The 19854-nt window shown below is 33.6% G+C and overlaps 4 protein-coding genes across 5 annotated transcripts in view; 2 read left to right on the top strand and 2 right to left on the bottom strand.

The window, feature by feature from the left end:
* Positions 1 to 19854, bottom strand: part of LOC133326072 (heat shock protein beta-1) — a 117978-nt gene that overhangs the window by 50997 nt on the left and 47127 nt on the right. The window lies entirely within an intron of this gene.
* LOC133326079 (DNA replication complex GINS protein PSF1-like) lies at positions 6360 to 7116 on the bottom strand. Its single transcript, XM_061534756.1, has 3 exons — positions 7025 to 7116; positions 6886 to 6950; positions 6360 to 6807 (listed from the first exon to the last, which is right to left on the bottom strand). Exons 1-3 carry the CDS (start codon positions 7112 to 7114, stop codon positions 6360 to 6362), a joined length of 603 nt encoding a protein of 200 aa, XP_061390740.1. The 5' UTR covers positions 7115 to 7116.
* LOC133326075 (regulator of telomere elongation helicase 1 homolog) lies at positions 7619 to 11452 on the top strand. The gene is made up of 8 exons (XM_061534751.1): positions 7619 to 8662; positions 8927 to 9252; positions 9313 to 9519; positions 9662 to 10076; positions 10140 to 10388; positions 10451 to 10599; positions 10701 to 11175; positions 11243 to 11452. Exons 1-8 carry the CDS (start codon positions 7619 to 7621, stop codon positions 11450 to 11452), a joined length of 3075 nt encoding a protein of 1024 aa, XP_061390735.1.
* LOC133326078 (uncharacterized) lies at positions 14012 to 14684 on the top strand. The gene has a single exon (XM_061534755.1). It carries the CDS (start codon positions 14014 to 14016, stop codon positions 14530 to 14532), a length of 519 nt encoding a protein of 172 aa, XP_061390739.1. The 5' UTR covers positions 14012 to 14013; the 3' UTR covers positions 14533 to 14684.

Here is a 19854-nt window from a genome sequence, read left to right on the forward strand (position 1 = left end):
AGGGTTGCCTTTAGTTACTGTTTTCCTGATTTTTGTATCCCCCACATTTGAATTTATAATTTTGCTGTTTAGCATTTTATCTATCCAACAAGTAAGGGTTTCAGGAATGCCTACTCCCTAAAAGTCGGACTTGGGTAAAATATGGTCCCTATATAATCCTGACTCAAATAATAGATTACAGTCTTTTGATATGTTTTGATCCACATCATATATAGCCACATCTCGCACCATTTTGGAAAGGGTAAATTGTGGTCTATCATTTGAGTCAGGACTGGTGAGGGACTGTAATGGACTCATATTCGACTTTTAGAGCGGGGCGGTTTGAAAAAACTCATATCACCACTCAATGGAAAGGAATTTAAAATTATACCCATTTTGTATTATGCGGATCCGTGGAACCGGATACCCCTACCCAAATTTCCGGGTTGAACAATGAGGAAATCTTTTCAGAAAAATCTGATCGTTTTTATTAAACTAGAGTTAAGCCACTAATTTAGACAAATTTATAAAGGGCAAATAAAAAAAACGATTAACTGAAAATGCTTGTACATTCTGGAACAGAGGCAATATCCCCCCCAAAAAAAGTTCCTCTCAAAATCCAATGTTAATAAAATTCACATTGGCAATACTAGCAAGGTTAAACAATTTCATTGCTGTGAGAAAACAACAACAACAAAAAATAGCACAAACACACTCAACGCAACACAATGCTGTAGCACTCAAAAATTAAGAGTACATTTGTCGCTGCGTTGTTGTCGTTGTTCCTGTTCAACATCAGCGAAACAACAAAAAAATGAATTCAATGAATAACAAATAAATTTGAATATCTTCTCTGTTAGCGAAATAACAAAAATGTATTTTTTTGTTAGCTGATAAAGAGAAGAATGTCATAGAACGGAGCGAAGCGTTCATTTATTTTGACATCTCTGGCCCACAAACCGCCGATGACAACGAAAGTGAAACAACAACAAGCGAATCGAAAGAAAAAAACAAAAGACTATTTTAAGAATCCGAATCAAAATGTCCTATAAATGCACCGTTAGTTTTTTATTTGTGTTTTTTTTTTTTGGCTTTTTTGAAAAGCGAAATTGAAATATGTAAACAAACAAATAAAATTCGAAAATATGCAATAAATTCGCTGGCAGGTGGTGTGGGTGGGTGGGTTGTTGGTTGGTTGTGTGAATGGTGTTGAATTGAAACGTTTGAGGCCATCAGCACCGCCACCACCACCGGCTAAATGTGGTCGGTGGTATGTGTGCCATAGTAAATTAAATGTTTATTATTTTAGAGGTAACAATGCCGCCAATAAGGGGATAGAAAATGCAAAAAAATGGATCACGAGATTTTGACAAAAGCGTAGGAAATTTGTATTATTTTGTAATTGAATATTTTGAGTCTTTATTCCATTATTTTGAAATTAACCGCAAATCGTAAAAATAGCAGCAATCATTTGCAGTTGCATGGATAACACAACATGTGGCCGGCCACCACTTCCAAATTGATATGAGCTTTTTTAGCCTACCCTGTTGTACCCAACAACGCACAGTTAACATTGCATCCCAAAGAACGTGCATTGATCAATACGAATGCAAAACACTTCACCGGAGTGCATTAAAGCCCAACAACAAATCATTAGCATCTGTCACCACCGCAAATAACCCCACAATCAGGCTGACTGCTGTTACCGCTGGATCCAACAACAACAACACAATAGATTACAAGATCTTCCTTGGAGTGGACGGCACAACACAGTGCGTTTAATCAAACACAAACAACATACCGCGTACATACACCTCACCGCGGCGCCAACGAACAATTGAACGTAGGAACACGACTGAACGAACATCAACGTCAAAAACGTATTTGCTTTTGCTAACTGCTGCCTGCGTTTTCAATTTTGCGTTGACTTGAGTTGCGTTACGTTGTTGTGCTCGCTGCTCCCCAATTATGGTGAAGAGAGCGAGGAGGAGTTGTACCAGTAATTATGAAAAGCAAATTTACTTAAATTCTTTTTCACGCACACACACACACAGGAACACAATCACCTCTCAGCGCATTAAGTTTAGTTGCTCACTCGAGTAAACCCGCTAATGTTGTTGTTGTTTTTATTGTGCTTATTCTATATGGGATTTGTCGTCGTTGTTGAATTGCTTTGCTTTTGTTTTCCTTTTCTTCTTCTTCAATCACAAAAAATGCAATGCTCCAACACTCACTATTCAATGTACTGTTGGTTGGTTGTTGCTGCTGTCGTTGTTGTGGGATATTTGATTTTAGCAATTCAAAAGTAACAACAACAACACGCACACACTTCACACAGCACTCACTCACTCAGGTTGGTTGTGTCTCATCATTTTGCTGTGCTCATTCTTGCCCGTCAAAACGACGTACCGACGACAACAACCAACTGCCCAACCATCCATTCAACAACAATAAAAACAATACAAGCAACAACCAACATCACACACAACGTCGTCATCTACTTTAAAAACTACACTCGCTAGCTTCGCTCACTCACAACTTATTTGCTCACAGAAAAAAATATTTCAAAAAAGCAACAAAAAAATACAATATTAAAAAAACAACAAACATCTTATACTGCTTGCTTACAACAACAATTTATCACTAATCGCGCAGCACAGCGCGGCGGCGGCGAGAACACACAAAAATTTTCTCTTATTTGTTTTTGTTTCCCGAGTAAAAATTCTGTGTGTGCGTTTCTTCGGCTGCAGTGGCGAGCGACGCTCTCCGTCAACGGTCTCGTTGTTGCTGATTGAACACCACACACTTCTTTCTCACTTCTCTCTTTTGTTATTTTTAAAACAAAAAAATCTTTTTTCTTTCTTTTTGCTGCCTCCGTTGTTGTTTAGTTAGCGACGATTACTTTTTTTTCTTGTATTTTCCACTTTTTATTTCTTCTTCACCAATCGAAATCGACCTTCTCATCCAAACGTAAGAAACGAACTGTCAAACAAGCCATGCAATGGCAGTTTTGTCTGCTAGCCTAGCACACACACCGTCAATGAAGCTGATTGTATACGTCGTTCATGGGGTATCAGCTGTTCTATAGTCTGACAATTGTTGGCTGTCAATGAAATCGATCCAAAAAAGGCAGGGAAGTAAGTGACAACGGTTGGGGTTATTATTTAAAATAAACATATTTTATTAAAATGAATATAAAAATAACAATAATAATATAATTAAGCAGAATGTCTAGTAAACATACAGCTGTTGCTATACTGCAAGAATCTACATTTTTAATATTTTGCTTTTTAAATGGGGTTGGGGAAAACAGGATTTTTAAAATTTTGACATTTGTAAGTCTGGGCTGGATGGGCATATGGAGTTGGCCAATTTTTCTGGAGTCTGAGTATAAGTAAATATTAAATATTTTAAAATGTTTTATCCTAGCCCTGTAGTCGAAGTTCACTTTCATAATTTCATGTAATTTATAACTTATAACGATGTAATTGTTTACTTGCGGAATTCCACACGTCAAGAAATTAGGCGTTCTTAGATCGATTTCCCCATTGCTATAATTTTAACCATTTTTGATGAAAGGAACTCGAATATTAGTTATGACATCGCCATAAGGTCATATCAATCAGCTGATCTGTCGGTTCACGTACAACGATAATCTAATTTTTTTACTACGATACCAGTTTTTCATTTATAATATCGAAGAAAATAATTGAGAGATTCTTCCAGTACGGGACAATGAGTTCCATAGGATTGGTTCGATCAGCTGATTGATATAACTTTATGGTTATGTCATAACTATATCCACCTTAAGAACTCATATGGTCTGTTCCAAAAGCTGCAAGAATGTAATTTTTTTACTACGATAACAAATTTTCCTCTATGATATCGAAAAATATAGCATGGTATAATTATTACAAGGTAGGACACAGCTACCAACTGATTACAATTTTTTCTCAAGGTGGCTTGTTCCATCAAATCCAAATACATATTTTGTATATGTGTGTGTAATGTTTTGAATACTATGTCAAATAAATTCAAAATAAATTGAAATATATTCACATTTAATTGAAATGAAAATTATGTTTTTAAAATGTTCTTTTGGAAGTAATTACTTTGTTATGGATGAAACAAACATTTGATGGTATTCCCTACTGGATTTTGGGAAGAAATCATAACCTTTCATTCATTTTTCGCGTTTTTAGTTTTGTGTTGAAAAATGTCAAATAAACACGAACACTTGTTGCGTATATTTATATTATTTTTGGCAGAAGAAGCCACACGTGCATAGTTGTTTTTTTTTTGTGTTATTCACCTCAAGCTGCCCTACCTTGTATTATTGTACCATGAAATATAGTAAAAATTTAATAGATTCTTGCAGTACGGGGACAAAATAATAATTTCATACAATTATTTTTATAAAATTTTTAACAGCTGTTCTGATCAGCTGTAAAAATGTAATTATTAAAGCGGTGTACACACTGTCACTTTGTAGTGGGAGCTTTTTTTAACGAATACTGACTGTCCAACAAATATGAATATTTTCGTAGTTACCTGATAAATGACGAACATGCGAACCGCTAAGAAGGATGTTCGCGTTGAGCCATCCGTCGCGTTGTGTGTTATCGGAATTGGAAGAACCACAAGGAAACGATACCATTAACGCTTGAAGTGGCTGTGCGTTACGCTTCGGACTTAAATGTATTTTAACTTTTTGAGTGCGTTAACGCGTAGTAAAAGGGAATCCTTTCAAAATCGCTCTCAGAGTACAGAGGAAACGCAAATCTAGTAAATATGCCAAAATTAGATGAAAATTCTTCAAAATCAACATACCTCAAATGTTAATTAGAAGTTGGCATTCCTGTTTTATTTATTTATTTCAAAAAATGCAATTGAAAGGCTAATTTTAATTAAATTGCAAATTATACTACTCCATATTATAATTAAATCTTAATGATTATATCATAAATCTTAATGACTATATAATTGAAATATGCATGTTTTAAAAGTATGTTAGACTATTGGTCTGTTCCCGTACTGCAAGAATCTCGATTTTACTATTTTCTTCGATATCATAAAGAAAAATTCGTTATCGTATTATTAGTCAGAAAATTGAGAATTTTTACTCGGACAAATTTTTCGAGTAAAAAGTTTACAATGAGAACCGCATTTTGTTTTGTGTTCTCTAAAATTTTGTTCAATGTTTTACCAATTTTGTGGGTTCAGGAACGGTTTTCGAGTAAAAAGTTGCAAAACATGTAAAATTAGTAGATTCTTTCGTTTCTGGAACGGAACTCTTGTATTAATTATACCATGGGTTAACCCAGTAAAAAGTTCTATGTAAATGCCGTTTTAATCGTATAAAAACGTAATCATGTGTTGGACATTTAATATATCCACACTCGTTCGGGACCATTATATATGGCGGACTATGCCATTGCAAATTGTTGGTAGGAAGATTTGGCTCTTAAAGAAAAACGAATTAGAGACGATTATATTAAAAACCTGCCCTTAATCGCCAAATAAGGTGGACTATCCTAAAAAGTGTAGATATATTAATCATTTTTAGTAGAACGATTTTTTTCGGCTTAACTCTAGTTTAGTAAAAACTATCAGATTTTTTCGAAATTTTTCCAGAGGGGGATTTTTTTTTAAGGACGGATTGGGTACGGGTTCTACGGATCCAATTAATACAATATGGGTATCAGTTTAAAGCTTATGAAAATACTTTGAGATACAGCCAAAATCGGGGCCCGATACCCAGATTTTTGACTATAACTCCTAACGGTTTGAGATAACAACTTCATCAGGTCAGGTGTAATAGACCCAAGCTCGACTCTTAGATAGTTTAAAAAATGGGGTCCAGAACCCAGTTTTTTGACTGTATCTCTCAAATGTTTTAGAATAAACCCTTTATGGAAATGTATTTTCACACAAAGTAAATGCATTTTCATAAGCTTTAAAATTATACACATTTTGTATTTGGTTTAAAGAAATTCGTAAGCCTTAAGTGTGACCGTATACATGAATTCTCGAAAGAATGAACATGTTGACATCAACATCACGTAAAACATACCAAGTCTCAAAACCCAACAAATTCTTCATATTCCATTCCACATTGTTTTGATACAACCCCTTATAATTTTTATAAATATCAACAGAATACTTCCTCATAAGCACATCATCGTTAACAGTTTATATCTATAGTTATTCCTAGACCGATGGGTCGTCTAGGGAACAATTAACAAATAAAGAACAACTATTTTTCAACTGTATATTTCGCAAATTAAAAACTACAAAATAGCCAACATATTGACCACAATAAATTCTACTTATTAAGAATAATTAAAATACCCTAATACATAATTTGTTAATATATTAACTTAAACAATATGCTGTAAAATACCCTGCCTTACTAAGGTCTCAACTTGAGAACGTGGCAAATAATGTTGACTGTTCTTTTTCAAATATATCACCTCACCATCTTCCAATTCAAATTTACCAAAATCTTCAACACAACGTACTTCAATATATAGGGACTTGGGAGGACGTAAATCCCCAGTTAAATCGATACCTTGACCATCACCAATCGAACGCATATATGATGCTAAAGATTTGGAATATTTGTTGAAAAATGTAACTTCGGGTTCACAAAGATTTAATTTAATGTCACCGGGTATAATGGGTCCGAATTCCCAACGTAATGCTTTAATACGCTGTAAACGTTGTTGCAAATAGGCTAGCAGACATCTTTTGTTACGTTGCAGGGCAGCATGACGAAAATTTAGCAGTGGCCATAGTGTACGATCGCCGGATGTTGAATAATTGGCACTGTAATTATTAATGGAACGAGATAAGAATTAGTTTTCAGTGTTGAATGGGTTGTGAGGGCATATATTTTATACTTACGCCTGGGCACAATTTTCCTCGAAAATGGCCTTTATTTCCTCTAGCACTTGACGTACACCATCGTCCTGTTAAGCATTAACATTGAATATAAATGTTATACTAATTGTATATTATCACTCTGTAAATATGTAAAACTTACATCAAATGGTGGAATGGTTTGTGAAGACCTTTGCATTTCCTTGACCAATTCAAAGGCCTTATCGGCAAACATTTTATTTGATTTGCTCATTTTGATATCTCCGGAATCCTCTGGCCGACTGAATACCTCTTCTTGTGGCAGTGGTTTATTTCTTTGTGTCCCATCTGCCAATACCTTTAACACCTTTAACTTTGTTTATATTTTTTTGGCGCCAAAAATGTTGTGCAAAATCAAATCAGCTGTTGTTTGTTTACAATCAGTTTGCGAATGGAATTATTGGGGAATCCTTTATGTAGACGTGAGTAAAATATTAAAATTCGCAAATTTTATAACTGCAAATACACCAACTTTACATTTACAGGGCGAACCATCTGTGTGTAGTACTAAACTGGGCCACATATTGGAATTTTTGTTGTATTTTATAGGGGTATTTATTGTTTTCATGTTCACCTATTGTGACACACGTTTTCATTAGAGACTTACCACAACGTGATTGTATTTTCACAATACATTCCTATACATTGTTTTAAGTGGCAGCGGATTTAGTTATTTTGTTATTTTTAAATAAATAATTTAAAAAAAAGATAGTAAAAAATGCCCGAAACAATAATTGCCGGTATACCGGTGAATTTCCCATTCGAACCCTATGAAGTACAACGGGCCTATATGGAAAAAGTAATTATATGCCTGCGAGATGCTACCAACGGTGTCCTGGAATCACCCACTGGAACTGGTAAAACCTTGAGTCTACTCTGTTCCTCCTTGGCCTGGCTACATCAACGCAAAGAAGAAATGAAAAATCAGATGGTAAAGGCAAATCCTTCACAGTCGGATTTTAAGGATAATCCAATGTTGGGCGAACATTTTGAAATGATGGCGCGCTCAAAGGGCAAAAGTAACTGGGGTTTGCCAAAAATTATCTATGCATCACGTACTCACTCTCAGCTAACACAGGCTATGCAGGAATTAAAGAGAACATCGTATTCCTTTATGCGAGCTGTGGTATTGGGTTCCCGTGATCAGTTGTGTATTCACCCCGAGGTAATGCGGGAAATGGGTAATGCCAATAAAATACAAATGTGTAAATTGCGTGTCCAGACAAGAACATGTTCATTCCACAGTCGTGTTGAGTCACGCAAAGATGATCCGGATTTTCGTGGCCCATCAATTATGGATATTGAAGATTTAGTTAAGGTGGGACAGAAATTGAAAATGTGTCCCTACTATGCCTCCAAAGAATTGGTGGATGATGCTGATATTGTATTTATGCCCTACAACTATTTGTTGGACCCATCGGCGAGGAAAGCTAATAAAATTGAATTGAACAATACAATTTGTATATTGGATGAGGCGCATAATATTGAAAAGATATGTGAAGAATCGGCATCAGTGAATATAAGGTCATCCGATGTGGCATTGGCTATTGAGGATACCACGCATATTATGAAGGCAATGAGTGAGGGTGAGATGATCGATGGTGGTGATGAACCAAAAGATTTCACCCTGGACGATTTGGCATTGCTTAAGGAAATGCTTTTGGAATTGGAAAAGGCAATTGACGATGTTGTGGTGGAGAATAGCCAAGATGGTGCCACATTTCCGGCCTCGTATATTTTTGATCTTTTGGGCAGGGCAAATGTAAGTTAAGAAATATGATAAGTTTAAGGTTTGGTCGGAAATGGTTTTGAGAATCTATTTCTAAAAAAAAAATGAATCATGAAATATTTCAAAATATTGCCACCGGACCTTGACCTAAGCGACGGTCAAGGGATCGACGATATTGGTCGCAAGTTATAAGCGAAATGAAATACCGCTATTTTAAACGATATATCGCGTAATACAGTGACGTCATCAATCATTTCGACTGTGTTTAATAAAGAAATTTCTTTTTTGTTCTTGCAGATCACCTATGGCTCCTCAAAGGCGATTGTTGCTCTTCTGGACAAATTAATACAATTTATGACGGTGGCATCACAGAACAGTATGACACGCAAGGGTGGTAGTTATCAAAAATTAAGTGATCTCCTGACCATTGTATTTTTCAATAAGGAGGATGCCATAGACAAGATTTATCGTAGCTTTAAAGTCCATGTACAAATCGAAGAAGAAAAGAAATTCAATACCAAGGCCAATGCCAATCAATCGGGTTGGCTTTCCAAGGGTAATACAACTACCACCAGTAAAGCGGGTAAAATAATTAATTATTGGTGTTTTAATCCGGGTTTTGGGTAAGTTCGACATATTTTCATATTTTTTATAGTAAAAAATTCTAATATTTTTTGTTGTAGAATGGAACAATTATTGAACACGAATGTACGTAGTGTAATTCTAACCAGTGGTACATTGGCTCCCCTGAAACCGTTGATAGCGGAATTATCCATACCCATTGCTCAACGCTTGGAAAATCCTCATATTGTATCCGCATCTCAGGTGTATGTCAAAATAATTGGTTCTGGTCCAGATCGTGAGCCGTTAATCTCCAATTATCAAAATAGGTACATTTTATATTTTTTAGAGTAGAATAAGACTTTTTAGGAGCTCATGATAAAGAAATGATCATGATTATTTTCACTGTCTGTCTTTGAAATTTAATATGAGAACTAATTTCTCTACTAATATTTTATTTTCGTTTTCCAGAGATAATCCAAAATATATCAGTTCCTTGGGCTCGACAATTGTAAATGTTGCTCGCCTCGTACCCGATGGTTTATTGGTGTTCTTTCCCTCCTATCCTCTACTAAATCAATGTGTTAATTCATGGCAAGCATCTGGTGTGTGGTCAGATATTTCAAGGCACAAACCGATTTTTGTCGAACCGCGCGGTAAAGAGGATTTTGTTAGCACCATGGAACAATTCTATCAAAGTATAAAAGATTCAAAGGGTGCCTGTTTTATGGCCGTTTGTCGTGGTAAGGTATCTGAGGGTTTAGATTTTGCCGATCGTAATGGTCGTGCTGTAATTATTACGGGTCTGCCATTTCCGCCGCTAAAAGATCCCAAAGTGATATTGAAGAAAAAGTATTTGGAAGAGAATCGTACAAAGGAAAATGAGGTAGACCCTAAAAGTAATTTCCATATTAAATAAATATTAAAAAATTATACTTTCAATTTCTAGTTACTTACCGGTCAGGCGTGGTACTCCTTGGATGCCACCCGAGCTGTAAATCAGGCCATTGGTCGTGTAATACGTCATCGCAATGATTATGGTGCAATCCTGTTGTGTGATGCAAGATTTCAACAACAATCTCAGGTACAGCAATTATCCAAGTGGATAAGAGATATTTTGGGTAGTCAAAAAATCAATACGGCCTTTGGACCGGTCATTAAGGAATTAAGAGATTTCTTTAAAAATGCTGATAAAACGGTGGGTAAATACAATTGGAAATAGAAATCCGATTGTAATAATATTTTTGGGTGTTTTTTCAGATGCCCAAGCCAAAAGAGCGTTCAGTGGAAACATTGGTCCACGACAGTTGTGATGAGGTAGGGGAGAGTGTGCGTAGCAAATTATTTGCCGATCCCAAAGACATACTTGCGGCCAAAAATCGTTTTCAAACAGCTCATAATCAAGCCATGTAGGTAGTTTATTTTTCAAAATATTTATTTTTATTTTTAATGGATTTTTATCTATTTTTTTACTTAATTTTTATTGCATTACTTTTTCTCCCCCATACAGTAAAGTTGAGAAAACAAATTCAATAGAATCGTGGTCACCAAATGATTATGCCCGGGCCGCTGGTCGGTCAAATACTGGCAAATTACCCAGTGCCATGGATTTCATGAGTCGTCTTGATTCCGATGTAAAAGCCATAGATTTTAATTCGTCCTCATCCGGATCTAGTGGCAAGGATAATTTAGTAAAAATCCACAAACGTGAACGTAGTCCAACGAGTAGTCAATTATTTTCCTCCTCCTCCTCGAGTGGTACATCATCATCTCAAATGGAATTAAGTAAAAAGAAAAAATACAAACTTGTAGATAATACCCAATCGATAACCACCCAATTGTCAAACTCAGCCACTGCCAAACTCAATTCATTTGCATTTGCTAAAAAGCCCCAAGTTTCCAATAACAACACCACCACCACATCCTCCAGTATTACGGAAGATAATAAGAAGGCACCAGAGGATAGATTGGAATTTTTAAAAGTGGTAAGCATTTTAAAGAAATTGTTTGCACATTGAAAGTCCATTTAATTTTTTTTTTTCATTTCCTTAGCTTCGTGGCATTTTGGCTCCTCCAGATTTCAGTGCCTTTACCGCCGCCTTGGTTTCCTACAAACGTGATAGCAACATAGACGCTCTATTGGATCTATTATTTCGTATATTGGCAAAACCCAGTTCAATGTATTTGCTACGCGGTATGAAACGTTTTCTAAAAAATGAACACCGTTCAAAATTCGATGAACGTCTTGCTTGCTTTTCGTAGATTTAATTACATTCCCTTTTTTATTATGAATATTTAATACAGAGGATACATTAAGATTTTTTGTTTATTACATGTTTTGCTTACAGATAAATGTAAAATAAATATTGAATAAAATAGATTTTATAATAAGAATAACTTGGAAAATTTTTGTATGTTTTTTTGTGTGTTTAAGAGCTTAAAACCCTTGCTGGCGGAATTATCAATACCCATTGTTCAGCTCTTGGAAATATTGACTATAAACTATATGCGAGATATATCTTCGCTAAGATATCTCCCAAAAATCTGATTGTTCCTGATACCATAAGAGAGAAACCGAAAAGCATTTGAAGTCAGACTCCAAAATTATTTTTGAAATTTACTTGATTTATGCTTAACAATGCGGTCCCGAACATGTCCTCCTATCCATTAAATCAGCCATAATATCTTTGAAAACAACTGGAATTCTGACTCACAACAAAATTTTGGTTTTATATAGATGTCATGCGGACAGCGACTTAGTCAGAGGTGGGGCGCGGGGGGCTCGTTGTTTTCACATCATAAGAGAGATATCAAAATCATTGTGGAGATCATAACAAGTCTCTGCAATATTAGATCTCTCACTTCGAAATGACTCCATCGGAGAGGATTACTGTCGTCTATATGAGGACGAAGAAGAGCTAGGAACAATTGAACATATCCTCTGTAGATGTCCATCGCTGAGTGATTGAAAGATATGAAATTGATAATCTAATCTAATAAAAAATCTGGCATGACTAAAAAACCATCTCTAGGCTCTCCATATCCTACTATTTTCTCCTCCACTCTCTCTTCATTCCCCCTTTTCTTTTCAGGTATCAAGAATGATCACAATGGACAATAGTCTCCAAGTGAACGGTTGTTACTAGCAACCGTACATCCCTAACCTAACCTTTACACATCGATTTTTATTTTTCCTAGGAAGTTTGGTGTTAAAAATGTCATATATCGGTCTACGTTTTGGTATAGTCCCCATATAATGGTACACCCAAATATTCGGTATTTTGGTAATTTTTGGCACGTTTTTCCAACAGAATTGGATGTAATTTGACATTTAAGGTTCCAATAGGCTAATTCTTCTTCTCACCAAAAATTATTACTTTAAAAATATTTCATTATATTAAAGAAATATTTTTAAAGTAAATAGTTTGGCTATGAGACAACTTTCTGAACTTCTAGACTACTTTTATTACAACATTTTCCGATTTTAAACGGCATATACATTAGAACTTTTTACCGGTTAACCTTCTTTATTAGGATTTATTTGATATATATGTAAAGGAATTGACAATTGAAACCCACTGCGTTAACGATTCCGGGAAATATTTTTAATTATTTTAAGAACTTCTATGGGAAGATATTTTGGTAATTATTTTAAGAAGACTTCTACTATTATAATAAAAAGAAAACTTTTGAATCTACCTAAAAAGGGGTCCTTAATTACAAGTCGAAAAATTTTATTAGTTTCTATTGGGGAATCTGTTTTATCTTCTGTTTTATTTACTATTCGAATATGTTTTTAAAGATTTTATGCTCATATTTTTACGATTTTTTGATCTTCTATTATAAAACTTTATGATCTCCGAATTGAAGGTTACTTCGACTTTTATTAAAAATGCCTATTACCTTTTAATGTGTAATCCTTTATTTAATGTGTAATCTTTTATAAGTTATTATCACCTACTAATAAAATCCTCCAGAGACTTTCATATAATTAAAGGCCAACTTATGGCAACGCCAAACCAAAAATTACATATTTGTCAAGTGTGTTCATTTACCCATAAAAACACTGAGGAAGTAAATTGTACTTGACACTGTACTGACCGTAAAAAACCCGTTAAATTTACTAAAGCAAATGAAAGAGAATGAGATTCGCGTTCGTTACGCATGCATTCTCTTACAGACATATGATTACAAAATGCATTCACATGACAAAAACACACACCCTATAGTGTGGGAGGGGAGGGATGGATGGGGTTGGAAAAAGGGTCTCATAATGCTATGCCTTCTTTTGTGTATTGCATCCAACGAAGGCAAGCAGCCAGACAGGCAACAAGCAGAACCTCCTTTGCAATCAACATCATTGTTAGTTAGAATGTGAAAGTGAAAGGAAGCTTTAGGCCAATTGTAAAGCTTTAGTAGAACAACAACAACAATAAAAATTTAAATAAAAATAAACATAATTTTTAGAAAAAAGGAACCCCTATTTTAATAAAAGTGTTATAAAAGTTAAATATATTTAATAAACCGTATTTTTTGTTAAAAAGTGTAACAACAAGGGAAAAAGAAATTCAAATTCTAAAAAAGACCAACCAAACAGCCAGCCAGCTACCAACCAACCACCTGACCTAACCTTGGCCTATGCATAGTAGTAGGAACAAAGGAACACACATACTCACGGAAAATCATCAAGAAAATAACAACAACAAAAATTACATTAAACCACAATAACCTTGAATATTTTTGTTTTTGCTGCTGCCAATTGTTGTAAACTGAATCCAATCGTTGTTAACCAAATACGAATACAAGGAGGACATCGAAACATAATGACTGAAGAAACAAATTGTTTGCGACCAGCAACTGGTGGTGTTCCCGTTGTTGCCAGTGCTGGCGGTGAATATGTTTGGACGCATCGTGAACCGTTAATGCATTTACAAAAGTATACACCATTCTTTCGTCTCATTGATTTCGTGGAGAAGACGCGCACCAAACGTTTCTACGAACCAGCTGAACGTTTCGAAATACTAATGTCCGCCTGTATTCTACGACATCCAGCACCGTTTTGTCAAAATCGTCGTTTCCCCGAAGACTATTGGGCTAATCTGTCTGTCGGTCCCGTTGCGGAGGCATTTGATCGTCTTATAGCCTCGTTGGATATACCCAGTCCACAGTTGTTGTCCCAGATGAATGCCTCCGATTGGGATATATGGAAGAAGAAATTCGATAATGCCATGTCGGACATCAGACGTCTGTCCTATTGTACCGATTTGGATAAATTAGCCGATATTGGTATTTATAATCGTACAACTTTCGAACAGCGTTTCAATATGCAATGGCGTGAGTAGGATAGGGCGGTTACCCAGAAAGGCGGATGAAGGGCAAGGAGAATTATTGAATATTATATATGTTGCTGTCCCATATGTGGGTCAAGTTTAAGAGATGATGGTGATATAGTTGTAGATATTAAGAGTATGTTTATAATGGATTAAGAGAGAGAGACGAATTGTGGAAAATTAAAAAAGATGAAAATTGTGAATGAAAACTAATAGGAAAACGGAAGTGTAAAAAAATTGCAACATAACAAAAATCTAAGTATGCAAATGTGTATGAGTGTGTGTGTGATTGGCCCATGCAACTGTAAGGTCATTAGTTTAATTGACAATTCGTTCGTATGTTTTTTTGCCATACCGTATTTTCAATTCTTGAGGGCATTGGCTTTTTTAATATTTATGTTGATGACACAAGTGTACAGAGATTTGGTATTGGGAATTGGAATTCTTTTTATTTGAAAATAGCTCATCTTCGTTTAGAATTCTGATTTTAAATTTATTTTTATATTTGAACATTTTCTTATATTAAATTTTGTATGGTTTATTATTTGAGGAAGTCTTTTAGGTTTTATATTTTCTGATATTTTATTTAAGGTAATCCACATATATTATTTATATTATTAGAGGATTTTTAATTCGAACACCATTTGTTTTTGTAATTGAGTCATTTTTATTAAATTAATATTTTAAAGCGCTCGGTTTCACGGAGAAATTTGTTGTTACTTTATGAGATAAGAAAAAATTAAGTTATTAATGAACATTTGAACATTTTTTAACCCCACTACTAGATGGGGGTCTTCTTACCCTTTAACTGTAAGTATTCTAACACACAGTTTGTTTTTATCGTCTGAGAAAACGAAATACCAAGTTACAGACAAATAGGCTAACATGAAACTATATTAACATTTTTCCGCGAATAAGTATTTTAAACGACAAGGACCCAAAATAATAGTACGTTTACATTTAACCGGACTTCGTAGGTTACGTAGTAGGTTAAGCCGGTAAAAAGTTCTAATGTATATTCCGTTTAACAGTCCTTTCGGTTGGACACGTTATTCGCTTACCTTTTGCAAACGAGGAGTTCCCGTATTTGCTCTTTGCAAATTCTATCTGAGTAAATGTTACAGGGTCCATATTTACATATAGCACCTATTTGAATTTTTGGACACATTTTCCGAGCTATTTGGCTGTAATTTGATTTTGACTTTTGGTTTCGAAAAAAAATATTTTTCTTTGAATTCTAACTGTCGTTCTATTAGAATGCCTAATAATTTATTAAACATTTTTCTGCAGAACTCTAGAATATTTTCTGATGTTTTATTAGAAACTTTTCAATTCAGATACAAAATCGAACAGAAATATCAATGAGAATATATTTTAATCACAATCGCCGATTTTGATTAAAGTCCAGTAGACCTATTAAATTGGCTTTGCCTGTAATCCATCAAAAAATCGGTTTCTTTATTGGATTTTTTTGAAAATTCTTCGTTTACTGTTTCAAATTTATTTCCAACAGAAAATAAACTAAAATTGTCTCGTAACATTTCTATGATATTATAACATTTTAAGCTATTAAAATGGGCACTACTTATTTTAAAAAATATATAAAAATTGAAAATTAGGTAAAAATGTGTATACTTTTTTATTTTAAGCTACCAACATGTTGCCATATTTGTAAGATTAAAAAAAACATAGACTATTTTTGGTTTTTAATTTGGATACATAATTTAATAGATAATTATTTAAATTAGAAAATAATAAGAAAATATGAAATATATAATTATTGATATTATAACAAAACAAAAACAATCTACAAATTAAACACGGTGCTACAACCAAAATTTATTAGAGAAAAATTAGTCACAACAAATTAGATAAATAAATTAAGCGAAAATAAGAAATATTGGAGTTATAAATTAAACAAAATTTAGTTTTAAATAACATATTGGGAGATAATAAATAGTATATATGGAATTATGAAAAATACAAAAAAAGATATTACAAATTAAACAAATATTACTTATTTCGAAGGAAATTGAGATATTTTTTTCAGATTTAACTGTATCCCTTTATTATTCGAATACATATCAAAATTAAAGCAAGAAATTGTAAAATGCTTATTTTTCTTTTTAAAATAAAGATTTATTCTTTTAAAATGATTAACAAATTTCAAAATCATACTAATGTTATTGGATGATCGGAATAAAACAATATGCTCACCCGACGTTAAAGAATTTAAAATTACATTATAATATCGAAATTTGTAGCACTGTCTTATTATGTATATATAAACACACACTTTGCATGTTAACTACTAACTAACAACTATGGCTGCAACACAACAATGGGTCCAATAATTTTGATTTTTGGACATATTTAAAGGGAATGATTTGGTTTATAAAACAAAAAAAGGTATTGTTAACGAAATTGTTAGCTTTAAATCTATTATTAAAAATAAAAATACAAACAACAAAGAAATATGAAATATTGCCAAAGAAATATAATAAATAAGTAAATAAATATACATACAATAATAAAATATAATAAATGTACAAGTAAATACATACAATGGAAGATGTTGTTTAAATTTTGAGATTTTTCAGATCATTGAATTTATTTATTTTTTTGGAGAATAAATATTGGTGATTTCGTTCTTGAAGAACTATTCTTTAAAAAGTCTACGCCTGTCTGGTCCTTGAAGAACTATTCTTTAAAAAGTTTACGCCTTGTTTGGTCCTTGAAGAACTATTCTTTAAAAGTCTACGCCTTGTTATTTCTTAAAAAAACTATACTTTAAAAAATTCACGCCTTTTTTGGTCATAGATTAATAGACTATTCTTTAAAAGTCCACGCCTTGTTATTTCTTAAAAAACTATTCTCTAAAAAATCCTTGCCTTGTTATTTCTTAAGAAACTATTCTCTAAAAAATCCATGCCTCGTTATTTCTTAAAAAACTATACTTTAAAAAATTCACGCCTTTTTTTGGTCATTGAAAAAAAATATTCTTTAAAAAATCCACGCCTTGTTATTTCTTAATAAACTATTCTTTAACAAATCCACGCTTTGTTTAGTCCTTGAAAAAATATTCTTTAAAAAGTCTACGCCTTGTTTGGTCCTTGAAGAACTATTCTTTAAAAAGTCTACGCCTTCTTTGGTCCTGAAGAACTATTCTTTAAAAAGTCTACGCCTTGTTTGGTCCTTGAAGAACTATTCTTTAAAAAGTCCACGCCTTGTTTGGCCCTTAAATAATTATTCTTTAAAACATCCACGCTTTGTTTGATCCTTGAAAAAATATTCTTTAAAAAGTCCACGCCTTGTTTGGCCCTTAAATAATTATTCTTTAAAACATCCACGCTTTGTTTGATCCTTGAAAAAATATTCTTTAAAAAATCCACGCCTTGTTATTTCTTAATAAACTATTCTTTAACAAATCCACGCCTTGTTATTTCTTAAAAAATTATTCTCTAAAAAATCCATGCTTTGTTATTTCTTAAAAAACGATTCTCAAAAAACCCACTCCTTGTTATTTCTTAAAAAAACTATTCTTTAAAAATTCACGCCTTGTTATTTCTTAAGAAACTATTCTCTAAAAAATCCATGCCTTGTTATTTCATAAAAAAAAACTATACTTTAAAAAATTCTCGCCTTTTTTGGTCATTAAAAAAAAAAATATTCTTTAAAAAATCCACGCAATGTTTGGTCCTTGGGAAAAAAATCACGCTTAATAGTCTCGAGAACTTTAATAGCCCCCTGCAGTTTTCTGATTCAAAAAATTACTGAAACAAAATTCTTAAAAATTTAGTTATTTTTTATATTCTTATAAATATCTAACATACAAAAATTGGGTTAACTTTCTTTCCCTTATATATTTAATATTTTTTTAATATCTCTTTACATAGTTTGTCATCTTATTTTCTATAATCCTTCCATCATTAGAAGTTCAGCTTCATCCATAATATCGGCAATTTTACGTTTTGTTTTCAACTGTAAGGCTAAAGGCATTTTTTGCAATTGTTTAGCATAACCCAAAAATATTAGCTCCATTGATGATAGATTTGTAAAAGATGGATCATTTTGTGTGGAAGAAGTTTTGTTTTCCGCAACTGGAGAAGGGGTTGGGGGGTTTTCTACTGCAATCTTCTCAGCGCCAGCAATAGACTTAACTATGGCAGGTTCTTTGGGTATTTGTGATTTTTGTTCGGCTGGAACTGTTTCCATTTTTGTACTGGACGACAGAGGCATTGTTGTTGGATGAACACATTTTTCTTGTGGTTCTGGTGCTTGTACTTTGTGGGCTTCTAATAAATTTTCAACGTCTGTATTTTCAATTTCATTTGAGTTATCTTCAACAATTACCACCGCATCGTCTTTTAAAATATTGCCCAGTTCTTCCTCGTCAATGGAATCGTCATCACTGTAAAATGAACAGACAATATTTATTGAATACAACTTGAATTTGTTGATTTTTTTCTGGAGATTAACCTTACATCATTGTAAAAAGATATGGCTGCAAAAAGTCCATATATTTGGCCAATTCAAAATCATCATTGCCCTTTAAATATTCCATATATTCATAGAGCATTCGGTTCCAACAGTCCTGGGCCTCATCTGTTGTCACGCAAAATTTACTGGCTATAGTTTCCCATTCTTTTTGATATTCCACATCGTCAACATGTAGATTTTTATAAATATTTGGCTCTTTTTTCACCGCTTCGATTAATTGAATTAAGTTCATCCTTGGTAGTAAACAAGAAAACAATATGAGATATGTTCTCGCTTTGAAAACTCTTGCTTCTGCTCCTCCCTCTTTGTATTCCGTCGACGTAGAAAAACAAACACTGGAAAAATATTAAGCATTAAACCAGAAACAGGCAGAGAGCTATTTTGTTCTTTTTTTACACTGAAATTACTCTCAAGGAGAGCACGGGTGAGGTGATTTGCCTGACCCGCATTAGAGTCTAAACGCAACCATAGAGTCAGGAGTCAGCGGCATACTTTTTCGCTGGCGTTAAAACCAAACGAAAGAGTTAGCGGCTAGCGTCACAAAATGTCAATTATTTGTTTTCATTTTTTGACAGAAAATTTTATAGGTATTTCAAAGAAATATCCAGTCAAACAAATTGTTTATGAATATAGAGAACAAACAAATATGACACATACCAAGAATCAAAACAAAACAAATTGAAATCGATTTTCATTAGTGAAATCGACAAAGTTATCGATATATTTCGATAATTTAACGAAACCTTTTCGAAATGAAAAATTTAATAACACTATGCAACAAGATTTTGGGGTTGGAAAAATTCCTTGTGGAGATGAAACCCCTTTGGTTACTAT

This window comes from Musca vetustissima, unplaced genomic scaffold (genome assembly GCF_032173495.1).
Source record: "Musca vetustissima isolate MV318-11 ecotype Yass unplaced genomic scaffold, APGP_CSIRO_Mvet_v1 utg13556, whole genome shotgun sequence".
NCBI classification, from domain to species: Eukaryota; Metazoa; Arthropoda; class Insecta; order Diptera; family Muscidae; genus Musca; species Musca vetustissima.

Coding starts and splice junctions, on each gene's coding strand:
- LOC133326079 (XM_061534756.1), bottom strand. CDS start 7,114: ATGAGCAAATCAAATAAAATGTTTGCCGATAAGGCCTTTGAATTGGTC. Junction 6,951..7,024: donor AAACCATTCCACCATTTGAT/GTAAGTTTTACA, acceptor AATGCTTAACAG/GACGATGGTGTACGTCAAGT. Junction 6,808..6,885: donor GAGGAAAATTGTGCCCAGGC/GTAAGTATAAAA, acceptor TAATAATTACAG/TGCCAATTATTCAACATCCG.
- LOC133326075 (XM_061534751.1), top strand. CDS start 7,619: ATGCCCGAAACAATAATTGCCGGTATACCGGTGAATTTCCCATTCGAA. Junction 9,520..9,661: donor ATCTCCAATTATCAAAATAG/GTACATTTTATA, acceptor TTCGTTTTCCAG/AGATAATCCAAAATATATCA. Junction 10,077..10,139: donor ATCGTACAAAGGAAAATGAG/GTAGACCCTAAA, acceptor TTCAATTTCTAG/TTACTTACCGGTCAGGCGTG.
- LOC133326078 (XM_061534755.1), top strand. CDS start 14,014: ATGACTGAAGAAACAAATTGTTTGCGACCAGCAACTGGTGGTGTTCCC.